The sequence below is a fragment of the Phoenix dactylifera genome, chromosome 2, assembly GCF_009389715.1.
Source record: "Phoenix dactylifera cultivar Barhee BC4 chromosome 2, palm_55x_up_171113_PBpolish2nd_filt_p, whole genome shotgun sequence".
NCBI classification, from domain to species: domain Eukaryota; kingdom Viridiplantae; phylum Streptophyta; class Magnoliopsida; order Arecales; family Arecaceae; genus Phoenix; species Phoenix dactylifera.
This window is the reverse complement of record NC_052393.1, coordinates 12,153,299-12,168,231: the sequence shown is the minus strand read 5'-3', so window position 1 is coordinate 12,168,231 and position 14,933 is coordinate 12,153,299. Positions and strand designations below refer to the sequence as shown.

At 37.9% G+C, this 14,933-nt stretch overlaps 2 protein-coding genes across 2 annotated transcripts; both read left to right on the top strand.

The window, feature by feature from the left end:
- The first annotated feature begins 764 nt into the window (after window positions 1-764).
- LOC103719477 (mitochondrial import inner membrane translocase subunit TIM23-1-like) lies at window positions 765-1,892 on the top strand. Its single transcript, XM_026809388.2, has 2 exons — window positions 765-932; window positions 1,041-1,892. The coding sequence occupies exon 2, from the start codon at window positions 1,063-1,065 to the stop codon at window positions 1,633-1,635; it is 573 nt and encodes a 190-aa protein (XP_026665189.1). The 5' UTR covers window positions 765-932; window positions 1,041-1,062; the 3' UTR covers window positions 1,636-1,892.
- A 6,441-nt stretch (window positions 1,893-8,333) lies between these two features.
- On the top strand, window positions 8,334-14,933 carry LOC120108113 (F-box/WD repeat-containing protein pof10-like). Its single transcript, XM_039121674.1, is given in 5 exon segments — window positions 8,334-9,504; window positions 11,262-11,459; window positions 12,801-12,960; window positions 14,587-14,671; window positions 14,673-14,933. Coding segments are annotated over 5 exon segments (597 nt in total). The 5' UTR covers window positions 8,334-9,485; the 3' UTR covers window positions 14,808-14,933.

Here is a 14,933-nt window from a genome sequence, read left to right as displayed (position 1 = left end):
ATATCTATCATTTCTTTTGTCCCCTCCATGGTTTACCGGACTCCGTGCGCCAAAATTACGTGGTCCGACTAATTACCTGGTTAGATTGCCTAGGCAGGTTTTTGGCATTCGAGGCGAGTACTACATACCAGTTCTGTCATCTTGGAGGGCGACTCGGTCACGATGATTAGGTGGATCCAAGAAAATTCGAGAGATGAGAACTCGGACCATTCTTTGCTATGAAAAATTTGAATGATGATGAGAGATGAGAAGTTTTTCAAACTAAGCATGTATTTAGAGAGGCCAACGAGATTGCCGACTGGATGACTGTTTATGTGGCTAACCCGTGAATTTGTATTTTTTAATTTTATTGGAGGTCTTCGCACACTAAAATAATAATAATAATAGAATAAAAATAAAAAATAAAAAATGAACGGTCAGATCCGGCAGCAGTGTCCTGCTCAGCGGCAGCCCTACTGGCTCCCTCCCGTGGGAAAATTATTGCCTACTCTGCAGGCCGTGCGAGCCGCCCATCACAACCGCTGATTTTTAGATCCATGCACTGAGATGGACGGATGATTGGGATCTATTCGAACCGGCGCTCATTATTGGCTATATGTACGGCCGCGTGGTGCACGCGTGGTGGGCCGTAATTTCCCCGGCCTGTGCTCACGGCGTATCTTCTAGATTCCAGGGACCGCATCAAGCTACCAAACCTCACAAAGTGGTAGCAAAAATCAAATAAAATTCTAGAACTTGGAGTACGAAATAATATCAACCTATGCCAAGGTATAATGCCACAAATTGTCAAACCGCTCCCAAATACCACCCGATGGGTTTCTTTGTACAAGACTAAAAGAGGGAAACGCTCTGAATAGAAAATCCTCTCCCCTCGCCGCCATAGCATTCCCTAGTTTTCCTCCGCGCCAGCTACGTCGGAGACGGTATAGAAGGTAGCTTCCCCCTTCCTCCCCAAATCCACAACCCTAGATATCAGAGAACTTCCCCTTCTCCTCTCTAAATATCCTGCTATCTTCCTCCCCAAATCCACCAAACCCTAGATATCAGAGAACAGGAGATTTAATGGCCGATCCAAGAATCTACGGCGGAGACGACCCCGATCGCCGGCAGGAGCCCGGCCGGAGGCTCTACAACCCCTACCAGGACCTCCAGATCCCCTACCGGAACCTCTACGACCTCCCCACCTCGCCGGAGTTCCTTTTCCAGGAGGAGTCCGTTGCCCAGCGCCGCTCCTGGGGCGAGAACCTCACCTACTACACCGGCATCGGCTACCTCACCGGCGCCGTTGCCGGCGCCTCCCTCGGCCTCCACCGCGCCCTCCGCGCCGCCGAACCTGGCGACACCCCCAAGATCCGCGTCAACCGCATCCTCAATTCATCCGGCCAGGACGGCCGCCGGATCGGAAACCGCCTCGGCGTGCTCGGCCTCCTGTATGCAGGGATGGAGAGCGGGATGGTCGCTGCTAGGGATACTGATGACTGGATCAACAGCGTGACTGCTGGGCTCGGCACCGGGGCCCTGTTCAAGGCCGCGAATGGGCCGCGTTCGGCGGCTGTCGCTGGCGCCATCGGGGGGTTGATGGTGGGAGCTGCTGTCGCTGGGAAGCAGGCGCTGAAGAGATATGTACCTATCTAGGGTTTGTTTGGAATCCTTCTAGCTCCTGATCCTCTCGATCTGTTATTTTCTTCTCGTTTCTTGATTCTAGAGGGGACCAAAATATGCGTGTCCATTTTTGCACTTACATGCAACCATGGAGGGACCGGAAAGGTCAAATAATTGGTTGGAATAAGCCGATAACAACAATTTCATTAATTTAAATTTCGTTATATGATAGTATAACTGTTTGTATTTTGGTTTTGAGGATTAACTTATGTGACTCTGTTCTTGATAGATGTTTCAAATGTGCATCTGTCTTTGGTTCCTTAGTTGGCTCCTTCTTGTTGCTGTTTCGTCTGTTAGGAACTTTTTTCTTATGTTATATTTGATAAAATACAAAGAATCATTGTTGAATGGGAAATTTGTCATTTTGAGGCGACAGAGAATAAGTTCATGGTCTTTACTTCCATTAACTGATCTTTAAAAACTAGTTTTTAATATCAAGAAAATTATTGTAGTTATGGATATGACAAGAAGTTTAATTAATCCTTGGTGTATTTATGTAATTACTTTTACCTAATTGCTTTGCACTATTGATAGCTGAATTTAAGTTTGCTTCTATGAATGCATATGTTCGGTCTATGGAAATTGCAACATATATTCGAATTCACAGCGATTTTTCAGATATAAGATTCAAAGATGGTTGTCTAGGTTTCTTTAAGCACCCCGCTATTTCAAGAAATCCTGGTTTTGGCATTGCTTATTGAGATGAAGAACCCTTATATTGATTATGCATGATTTTAAATATCAATATCGAGCGCTGTACTATTTTTCTATCAAAATGGCACGGTATTAGTATGGTATTGGTACCACCTGCATATATAAGTTGGTATATTCCAAAAAAATTTAAAAAACTATTATTGCCGATTGGTACAGCCAGTACGGTACTGCTGGTACTCGCCGCTGTGGATCGGTATATAGACTGGTATAACTGGCCCGTACTGGTACATCTATTTTAATGTCTCGGCATCCATACTGGCGCTGGTTCTGTATTGGAATGTTATGGTATTATTGTACAATCCCATTTCAGCAATTTTTGAAACCATGATTTTATAGAGTTGTTTGTGTTTCATTGATGCATTAGTCTGGTCCCATTTAGTCGTGGATTAGGTCTGATTGTTTAATCACATTTTTAAATTTCTTCCCATTTAATCCTTCAAAGATTTTTTTTTTGTATGATCAGATTTTACCATTTGGTATTATAATGGCAAGATCCCTTATGGCATAGTACAGGCTTCTAATATTGTGTAAGGTTCTGATAACATTATTGAATGCTACAGTTGCTTGTTCTAACATTTGATGTGATAAGGACAGCCTTTGTATGTAAGCAGAATGATTTATGCTATGTTCATCATGAAATCCGATGAATTTGTTAGTGAAAAGTCAGGAGTGCAATATGAGCATTAAGAATCTCAAGGACATTAAAGTAATAATCAGGATTCTCAAAGTTAGATTGAAATATTACTTATAGGTTAGAAGATTTGAGTTATGAAGCAGCTATAAGATGGATGATTATGTTTGCTTTCTAGCTTTTATCAATAATTTGATGGATGTATCATTTTGTTTTATGCCAATTGTTAATTGGACCCAAAGTCTGACCACAAAAGAGCTGCCACAACCATGACTTCATGGGCTGATCATGAGATGTTAGATGATTGATTCCATCAATTTGTATTAATCTAATGGTGGCAGTAGTTTCTCAGAAAATGGTGTCAGTCAAACATTGTTTGGCACTAAAAGAAACTCATGGCAATACTATAGCAGTGGAAGCATGGATGTGGTACAGAAATTTGACGGGGGCATGGGGTTTGATGTTGAAGTATGTCTTACTGTAGTAGATTTTCTATTTGACTTTTCCAGTTATACTGATGACCAACAATCAGAAATGTAAATCATACATTAAAAATATTGTTCATGTGTTAAAGTTGCTGTTGCATGAAGTGAGAAACTATGGTTCTTAGGAAGAAAGGGAGGTCCAATTGTGTTAAAGAGGTACGAAGTTTGGCTAGGTTGGTATACCATATTGCACAATAATCTTGCTGACTAGCGAGTGATTGTTCCATGGACAAAATTCACAGCAAGTGAATGACAACCTTTTCAGCATATTCTAAGTTTCTTCATATATTAGATGATCTAGACCTCTATCACTTAATCAAATTATTTAGAGAAAAGAATCTTATGAAGTCTTAGACAAGTAGACATATTGCAAAACTGAAGGAGTGTCATCATGAGCTAATGTTAGCTGACTGGAAGAAGACTATTGTATTTTTATTTTTTTTGCAGGTATGAGTGAGAATTAAGAAAGCCTCAAGACTGCTGTATTTTTATTTTTTTCAGTTATGAATGAGAAATAAGAAAACCTCTAATTTCAGTATTCTGTAGCTTAGATTGCTCAAATACTTTTGCAACTGTCATGGATTGAACCTTCCTTTTATCATGGATTGAGTGGATTCCAAAAATCATTAATCAAAACTTTTAACTTTAAAAAAAATTCTAGACCATTGACTTATTAAAGGTAACAATATTGCAGGTCTTTTGTTGCTGGAGTTTGCCTAGTTTGTTAAAGAGGTAAAATGCAATGAACTAAAAAATCTAAAAGGGAGTTTGTATGCAAGTGTTAAGGACTTGTATATGAACTCAAAACTGGAAGTTGATAAGATTTGGAAATATAAACTCGCAACATGGAAATTGACAATATTTGGAAATTGACAATATTTGTAGGAAAAAAGTCTACGATTGGATGGATTTTCATATGGCCCTAATACAAACATGTATTATAAGATTTATAGTAATAAAAATTTCTCCTAAGTATATTGTCCCATATTACTTTAGCATATTTGTAAGAGGCAAATTGACAATTAATGAAGTATTTTAAATCTGCAGTGTTGTTGAATGGGTTTTAGAAACTTAAGAACAGTGTCCCATAGGCAATCGATAATTGTTTTTAGGGAGAAACTTTTAAAGAATGTTAGGTTGCAAGCCAGCAACTACATAGGAATCATTTCTTGGCACTTGGGAGATGTCCAAAGAAGGAAGAAATAGAGAAGGAAAAGTTCTAATGATGTGCTGCTGGATTCCAGTACTGTTGTCACCATGCCAGAGCCGTCATAAATGAATAATATGATTATGCTGCCATTCTGACTGAAATGTTGCTAACTTGCCTGAGTGCGTCTTAGTCTCTCAACTTTATGATTTATCCTCTCAGTTTTTCAGCTTCTCCTACTTGCGTTGACCCCACTTTGGACCTAAATTTGACTTAAACTGTCTGAACCCTCTCTATTTTGCTGACCTAGGCCTGTTGGCAGTCTTCCATGTAACTGCACAACTAATCTGGGCATACCTAGTGAACATGGTTGCCAAGATAGATAGCCAAGCCTCTAGGCCAGGTTCATAGGTGGCAAAGTGGTGCTTGTGAAGTGCATTAGTGGCCTAAGCTTGTTTTTCTTTTTAAACAACGAAAAAATGATTGGATTAATTATCCCCCCAAAAATGAACTGCAGTAGAACTCATGATTGTATTGTATTGATTCCCAATAATCATAGAAGGAAAGATGGTTTTAATTTAAGATGGATCCTATAAGCTTATAATAACATGCCTTTCTTAGTGTTTATATCTTAGACGATGTTTCTTCATCAGTGGCAATGGTTCAAAGCTAGGGGATTCCTAGGCAGTTGGAATTTGTAATAATTTGTCCCTCAAGCTCTGGTTGGAAGGTTCATAGTTGAAAGTCGGTCTCATCAGCAAGCCAATTGAATTTGTGATTAAACTTCTTTTTTTTCTCTATTTATTTATGTTCTGGTTTTTGGCTTAACGATGAGCTTTTATAAAAAATGCATTGATTTGAAGTTACTTGTGATGATCACTTTACTATTTGCTGTAGACTTATTCCTCATGAAGTATTTTGATTTTTTGAGGCGTGGAAATAGTGTGTGTAATGGGTCATGTGTTGGATAGATAGTTAACAGACTTGCCACTTGACAACATAACCACCTTGGTCAAAACTTGCTACTTTATGAGTTTCATTTTTGTGCCTATAGTCTACCTTTTTTCAGTAAATCTTTTGGATAAATTACCTCCGTCAAAGAGTTGAGGTTGTTCTTTGCTTGTCTATATCTTAGGCAATCATCAAATTGAAGGAGATGAACTTTGCATGGTCAAGGAAGTTGTAATGGAGAGCAAATTTTGGGGAGACTGTTTTGTCAAAGATGTTATTAAAATCATTATTACGATGCAAAGGCATGATGCTGGTTTGTGGGAATTGGAAAAATGCTTTGAGCATGTCATAGGAGTATTATTATGGAAGCTAATATAAAAGGTGGCTAGAGGGATCGGACATAGATTTTGGCCGGTGGTTGGTTTTAGGGGTGCTTTCTTGTTTGGCTGTCAACTCATCTTATTATGACTTTGGACTATGGACTATGAGGGGAGGAACTGTAAAGCTATCTTCTCAGAAAGCTTTATATTCCAGGGAAATTTGTAAAAAATGATAATCTAGTTCAGAGGGATATTGAATGTTAGGTGTCATTTGGCATCACTTTCATTTTTTATTTCCGAAAAAATTATTATTATTTATTTTTAAAGTTTAAAAATATAAATATGTTTGGTATAGTCAACAATTTTTTAAAAACATAAATGGATAATGAGGGTTGAGGCAACGTTAGTGATGGCAGAGATAGTAGAAGCTTGTAGTTGGGGACGCTAGCGACATGGTGGCGGGGGCAGTGGTGGTGGGGCAATCGATGATGTGGTGCTAACAATGATGATAGTGGTGGTGTTATGGCAGAGGCTATGGAGGCGGCGGAGATGATGGATTGGTGGTGGTAGTGGTTATGGTGGTGGTATGGCGGTGGTAGTAATGGTGGTGTTAGAGACAATAACGGCGATGGTGGTGGAGATGACGTTGATGGCAGCAGCATGATGGTTGTGGCGGTGGAGGTGACGACAACAGTGATAATAGTGATAGCGGTGAAAATGGAGGTGGTTTCACTGGTGTTGGTTTTCTTATTTTGCAAAATAGTAAAAATAAGAATTTCTTACTTTCATTTATCTAAAAATAACATAATTGATTTTTGAAAAATAAAAATAATAACATATATTCCTTTTTTTTGTCTTGGTTTTTTATAAGAAATAAAAGTGATGCTGAACAGGGCCTTAGTCTTACATTTTTTATTATATCAAGAGTAGTTTACATTGTATCTCAAGTAATTGGTGGAATAAAAAATAACTGATTTCAGAATAATTGTCGTTATCTCTTTTTAACTTTTTAGGTAGCTTGCTATAGGATATTTCTAATTTGGATTTTCATGCAGATTTTTTACCTTTTAGTTTACATACCTTCTCAGGATCATGCATATCAGCCATTAGTTAACTATCAGTTGCTTCCTTTTCAGGGGGTCAAAGCTGTAGTATGAATCATATTTGTAGCCTAGTGATGAAATCTCATGCTTTTTAAATATCTTTAGCATCCAAGTTTTTCTTTTCACTCATGTGATGATTGTGATTATGAAAGTGACTATCAATTTCATTAAATAGAAAATATTGTTATCATATTTCTAACCAAATATTTTTTATCAAAATCTTCTATAAATCTTTTTAGAATGTTGTAAAAAAGTAATAAATCTATTGTAGAAAAAGTAATTTTTTATAACGGAAAGGAATGCAAAAATTGGCTTAGTTTTTAGCTATCTACAATTGCATCTATGTTACTCCTGTGTTCCAGTCAATTGATTCTATTATTTGTTTCAATGACCTGCATTTTAGTTTGTTTGCTTCATTTAGTTTTCATCTGAATTTACATTGCATATTGTGAAGGTTTATACTTTGTCCCACTACTTGATGATATGTATATTGACCGTATCGAATATCATTTACTCGTTTTATGTGTGACTGAAGGTTTAACTTAATAATTTTGTCTTTTGTGTCTAATGAGGGTATGTAATTGGTGACTACCTAATTTTTGCTGTTACTCCGTTACAACGGTCCAAAAAAAAGTGCCCGTCAGTATGAAATTCTTGTATGTATATTATCTCAGAGAAATGCTGAGTTAAACAGGATCATGTTTTGGATCATGCTGTGTATCAGTCATGTCCATATAGTAATTATTCTGGTGTGTATAGATCTCAGAGAGATGATGTGTTCAACAAGATCTTTTTTGGATCTTGCATCAATCATGTTCATATATTAATTATTTGGGATTCTGAGCATAATGAGTCATTTTATACACTTGAGACTTGACATTTCTGCAACAATTTATTTCTGTATACTGTGTAATATAGGCTTGATTTAGTCAATTATAAATTTGCATAGGCTCTTTGCCTTTTTTTTTTTGACTGTAGAAAATCTGGTAACTTGGGGAGATGTCCTGTTTTGGTAGTGTGCAATTTCCTTGGGAAGCTGGTGATGAATATATGAAGGGCTAGATGTATACTGAAATTTATGCAAATTTTAGGTTACATTTTAGTATATTATTGGTGAACTTGAGGTATGAACTGCTGTTAATAATGGAAATCTGCTTGATGATGGTGAAGCTGATGTGCAGGTCAAATTTATGCACGGTTACTTACATTTGTCCTAAAAATATTTAAGGAGAAAAGCTGGCAGAGGTTGAATGTTTGATTTGTCTTCCTTATATTGTTGGGGATCAGAGCACTTTGGTCTTTCCTTCTTTTATTTTCTTTATATGTGATTCCTGCATTCTTTATCTTTCACTTTTACTACTGATCCATGTGAATGCTCGTCTAAAGCTATGGCTGATGTTTTTGTCCTCTCTATTAGAGGTGGACAACATCGCCTGGGAATGTTGATTCAAAAGTACTGCTAGTTGCAGATTATCGATAGTTTGTAAGATGAATACGGGAAATTTTGATGAAAATGGATTATAAGGTTTGTTTGGGCTGGAACTCCTTTATAGATTCTACATTTATTCTTAGTCTGACATCTCTGGGTTAAAATTGGAAATTCTGCTTAATTATTTGATATGAAATATGCTTCTCGCCTCTATTGTTTCCCTGTATCTAACTTGCCGGTTCCTGTACAAGCTTTTCTGGTTTTATATGAGTGTTTTGAAGCATTGGTTAACCTTTTGTCTGTCTTTGTGTAATCCAAGGGCAACCTCAGCTATAACTTCGATATACTTTATGTTATCTAAGTGAATATCTGCACTTTAAATACAAAGAAAAGTTAGATCGGTATTTCTGCAATTTAGGAATCCCAGCAACCATATAGCAACCATGTGGTGCTGCGATGTTGGACTTCAGTAACAAAGTGTATAGCCTTTTATAAGATTCTGCCTGTCCATGTTAGCTTCCAAAGTGTCTTGTGGTGTTAATTTTTTCGCTTTACGTCTCTTGTTCTTGTGTGGTATCAGGAGATGGATAATATCAGCCAAAGAAACGAATCTGGATGGACGGTTGTTGGCGGAACTTGAGGTCTCGGCTAATTTGTTTGGAAGTATGGATACGTGAAGGGTTGTCGTAACCTTATCTGGAGTTTGGGGCTCCTCGTTGTTTCGTAATGCGGATGCTGCTGGTGTTACAGTTGTGATCTGTGACCGAACGATTTAGAGATTGTCTCCTGCAAACTGTGCAATCAACAAATTCCCGGATCTGTTCTTTGGTCCATGTTATATGGAAGGGCACCCTGTGTTACGACTTACGAGGTCTAACGTGGCGTCGTTCATGCAGCTTCTACGTGATCTTGTTGCCGTCCATCGAATCAGCGGCAAAGATATAGATGAGCTTGAAGTACTCAGCTCCAAGACGTAATAAACTGACATGGATCACACCGGCTGAGCATTTTCGAACCCCAGCTTATCACCTTCCTGCTCCGACATGCAAGAGGCGACAAATGGTAATGGAATCTATTCTTTCCATCGTTAAATTTAGCGGCTGAGCATTTTCTCCCTCCACCTCAATAATATTCCTCGTCGAAAACCATGTCGGACCAATAAAATATTATGGTATCAAAACAGACTAAATAATGTACCATAGAAAGCCTTCCGTGATCCTTCACCAGGAAACTCCGCATGGCTCAGCTTGCGCACGTATATATGGATATTTTTATTTTATAATTGGTTTTGAGGTGGTGGCAGGATTTCCGAAGGCCACAGCCATCCATGTCACCTTTTATACCCGTCGGACTCTAGCAAAGGAAAATGAATTCACAATCCCTTCTTCAATGATACCCGCCACTTGGTCCGACTTACTCCGGTGCAGCTATAATATCAAACGCGATCCTAGCTAGCTTGTTTTTGCCCATATCGCAAAGAGTGTTTTAGAAGAACGACATGCCTATCGAATTTTGGTACACCATGGGAACATATACCTTATTAAAACGGCCGTCTGATTGGAGGCTAATATATATGTTTAAGCAGACCACTCCTTGTGTATCCTGATGAGCATAAACTTGTTCGTCTGGGAGAGCATCCAAACCCTGGATTAGCAGTCGTTTCGCGTGCACAAATACAATGGAGTAGATGTAGCAGCATTCATAAGCAACTACATCCTGCGATCTCATTATGTTCTATGTAATCTATACATAGCCATCTATTAGCATAATTTTTTCTTCAGCCGACTAATGAAGAGGCATTGAATGATCTAATGACAGCGGTTTGTGCATAAGATGGGATCCTCAAGGATAAATGTTGAATTTTCATCTTTATCCAAAAAGAGAATTGTTGATTTTTCCCTTTCCTTTTCCTTTTTTTTTTGGAAAAAGAGCCAGATATTCATGGTTCAATAATTTAATATCATTATATCTTTGTGGCATCACTTCTATGACTCTTAGAGTTAAATAATTGCAAATACAAATTTTGATTTATGTAAGGTTGCTTAGAATTAGCTTCCGCTAAAGTAAATAATTTTGCTTTGGTGATATACCCATGTTATTATTTCCATCAAAATGGAGATATACCTAAGTTCTAAAGGATTTGATACATATCAATGTCCCTGCTTCCTTTGTTTGCGTCTGCATAACACATTCAGACACCAAAAATGACTAGCCGGAAGATATTATTTGGGTGTCTTAATTCTATTTAAATTCTGCCTAATCAGAAGAAGGATTTCTTAATCCTATATAAGTATCCAAAATCTACCCCAACGTCAGACTAAGGGTTCAAATCTATTCAAATCTAGTCATAAATACGACGATCGACTCGTGGTTAGCCTCAATGGATCCGTGCTGTTTGCTCTGATACTATTTATAATAACCTAGGACCTTACTCAAAATAACTAGCCGGAAGGTATTATTTAGATTTTTTGATTCTATATAAATATTTAAAATCTACCCTATAAATAATTGATGTGGGAATAAAAAAAAAAAAAGAGGCTCATACAGTGCTCCCATGGAGAAAGCTCATGAGCAATGGCTACATGATTGACAGCAGCTATGACTGGGTTGCGGCGGTTGGCGGCAAGAATGAGTGCGGCCGGAATGGTAGAGAAAAGAGTCTCCATTTGAAAAGCTCTAGATTTGCTTTACCCCTCCCGCAAAAGAAGTCTAGATTGAAAACGAAAAAGATAAGGGACAAAAAAAACTGATTTAGTTTTAATTTTAAAAATATTTTATTATTATTATTTTTGACTAATCTAGATTAGCACACGTGGCAGAAGACAAGAAGAAACGGGGAGGTAGAAAGAGGGGCCGAACCGGATCTTCGTCGGGCTCAGACAGCAGAATTCTCTCTGTTTTCGAACTGAGACAGCAATTCTCGTGGAATCCGGAGGTAATGGAGAGATTGCCGGGGGAGCTGTGCGTCAAGATCTTCCACCTCTTCGATCACCAAACTCTAGCAACAGCTCTCCAAGGTAGCTCTGTCTCCAATCCTCCTCTCGCTATCTTCTTCCTCTTCTTGTAATTTATATTACAATTATGGTAATTATGGCATCACCTGTAGGAAAACTGCCTCCTGTCTTTGAATTCCCTCATCACGACCACAATCAGAACTGTTTATAGTTTCTTTGGTGCTTACTTTTCTTCAGTCCTTTAGATCTGGATAGTGGAATTAGTTCTTGTAGGATCTTCTTTTGAATCTGGGAGCATCTTTCCATACTGTTCAACGAGAAAAGAAAACGATGATGGAGAAGGGACAGGAGAGAACTGGTATGCAGAGCTGCTCATTAATGTCTTTTTGTAAAAGCAATCTTTTCTTTATGTTTTGTGCCCTTGCTTGCGCATGGCAATATGGATTGCTCGATCACTTCTCTTATGGACTTTTTTTTTTCACTCGCGTGAAAATTAGAAGTCTTGTGGACAAATACGATTTCTTTCATGATCCAAGCAGAGGAGTTGGGTGCAGGGCCTGAATTCTTGGCGAATTATCTAACCTGAATTGTGCGGTGCAGTCATGCCGGCAGCACACCTCTTTCTGCATCAACATCGTAAACTTGTGAAGTGGTCTTGTTTGGTGACTCATTTCTTGATATGAATCTAGTAAATATGATGCAGATCCTTATGATTATATCTCTGTATCAACTATAACCCACCTGAGAATTGTAATTCCTTTCCATTCATTGGATTGGTGCTGATTAAATTGCCATTTCTTGTGGACAAATATTACTTCTTGCCTGGTCCATCAAAGAATTTGAGTGCGGGGCTTGAATTCATGGTGAAATATTTAGGTGGAGCAGCTAGGTCATTACACCTATTCATCTGATCATGGATCTATACCATCCATTCTTTAAGTGTCCTTTTTTGGTGGAAATGCCCATCATTGTATTTGTATCTAATGCATCATTTATCAGTTGAGATAAAACCTACATATCAAGTGCTCTTCAAGATAAGAACAGGTTTTCGATGGAGAAATGTAAGCATGGATTTCTTTACTTGGCAGAACCCACAATTTTTGCAGAACTGTGAAATGTGTGAAATCAGGAAAATTGATGTTTACTTGTAAAGGCCCATGAGCGGTGGCACCAAAAGCCATTGATTAACATGCTAACTGTGCAAACATCATTATCTCCTTGGAGAACTTAATAATATATCTTTCATTCCCTTTCAGAGTGATGTTTGAAGCTTTTGTTCAATCAAAACAGAAAATGAGTCTTCAATTTGCTTTCATAAATTAAACTGTCAAGAATACTGGTTAATCATTTAGTTTACATCCAAAGCTGAGTTTGTGCTAACATCCACGTTGGTGCACTAACTAGTTTGCAGAAAGTGGAGGAAATTAGGCTCTGACAATGCCCTGTGGAGCAGCCTATTCAAGGAACGATGGGGAGAAGACAGTGCTTCATTCTACGCGCCACAAGATTCCAAAACTTGGAAAGATGTCTACATAGCGCAAGATCGATGCGATAGATATGGATTGTAAGTCATCAGCACACCCTTACTGTGTTTCCATTTCTCATAACTTATTCTTTACTCATTGAGATCAGGTGTACCAATCTGAATCTAAATTATTTTGCGATTTAATTAAGCAAGCGAGAAAAATAGGAGGAACCTATATTTATATTTTTCATAACTTATTCTATACTAACTGAGATCAAGTGTACTACTCTGAATCTAAATTGTTTTGTAATTCAATTAGGAAAGTGAGAAAATTGGGAGTAAGCCATGCTTAGGTTGCAACCGATTGTTGTATATTAGTAATTTTCTATGTTTTGATACTTGTACTGGTTATAATCATACTTAGTTCTAGAAACTGCTATTGAGTGCATATCCATATGAAATTTCCTCGAGGGCTATTCTATCCAAGCAACATATACTCACATGCATAAGATTGCCTAGCAGTAGTAATCTGCCTGAATGACAACATGATGTACATGAACACAGTAACATATCTATCCTAAAGCAATGTTTTGATGAACTTCGTTGGAACTTCAATGTAAATACAGCTTCGTAAGCTAAACTTGTCTGAATTGGGCAAGGATGAGTTGAATGTTTCATGTTTGACTTGGTTTTTATCATCTACCAAATGCATATCTAATATTTTCTCTGATGCCTCCATACTGAAACAAATATTACCACTAGATTCTTTCTCCCTAGTGGAAAAATTGATATAATCTAGGAAATTGAATTGGCATAGAGATTAAATATTTCTCTGGAAATAAAATATATGCACGCCATTTTGCATGCTGACTAATTGTAGAATTCGTCCTTGAAGGAGTGAAACTGATAAAGAAGGATTGCACTTAGGATTATTCATGAAGTTCTAGTGTTGGTATCTAGATTTCAAAGTGCCAAACATGAATGCGTTGATCCTATAGAAACGTCCATCTTATCAGAATATCAAGACTAAATATCAAATGCTGTATAGCTAGAAACTTTTCTGACATGTTGACCATAGATCATCAAAGATTTTAACCTAGTAATGCTTTCAAAAAAAAAAAAAAAAATTGCTCTATTTTGTATCTGTCTCATTTTTCTTCAATCACTAAGAATTGGTGTTATTCATAATATACACGCCTTATCTTTGAAATTGTAAGTCTGCGTTTAATCCGCATATGCTGATTTGAGAAGCCAAGCTATTTGCCAAATTTTAGTAAAAGGAAAATCTCCACTGTGCTGAGCCAAGCTTGAGCTCAAGATAACCTAACAATTTTTCAGTTTAGGGGAAAAAGAAGCGAGAAAATTCGCCTCTAAAATATATTCAAAGGGAACGAGAATGGGAGGACGGACCCAAGTGCCGCAAACCTGAACTCAGTACAGATCGCCCCAGAACAAATCTACCCCAAACCGAACTAAATGTACCTTTTTCTTTACAATTATGAAATGAAACCTAACAATTTGGACATGAATGTGTGAGCACCGGGATGAGTGCATAGACCTCATTAGGTTAGATAAAGCAACTGGATATGAAAATGGATGCCTGTTCAATATAATCAGTTGATTCAGAATTTTCCTTCTAACTGTTTGAGCACTATTTTCTTTATATTAAATATGCCCTTGACTTGTCTTTAAATGAAGTAAAATAACTGTATTACTATGTTTCAGGGGTTTGAAGATTATCAGAGAAGGAGTTGACTACTATCTCATTCATCAAGGTGAGATCCAACGATACCTAGGCTCTTGTAGGCATCAAAACTAGCTGGGACAGCGGACCGCTGCTCCAAGATAAGCTAGAGCAGCAGCGCTTGGAGATTTCCGATAAGATGCTATTCTTTATTGGGGATCTGGAAGCTGCTTGTGCTGATGCCAGGCATGTTAGAATGTGAAGTTGCCAATTGTGAAACATAGAGCTCTGTGTATCATTATTGTGCAGCTATTGTTTATCTACAAGTATGATTGGTTTCATCAGTTAATATTCCAGTATCTGCATTCGAATTTGATGCTTCTGTGGA

What these genes read in the sequence shown, in the direction of transcription:
- LOC103719477 (XM_026809388.2), top strand. Translation starts at nt 1,063, where the DNA reads ATGGCCGATCCAAGAATCTACGGCGGAGACGACCCCGATCGCCGGCAG.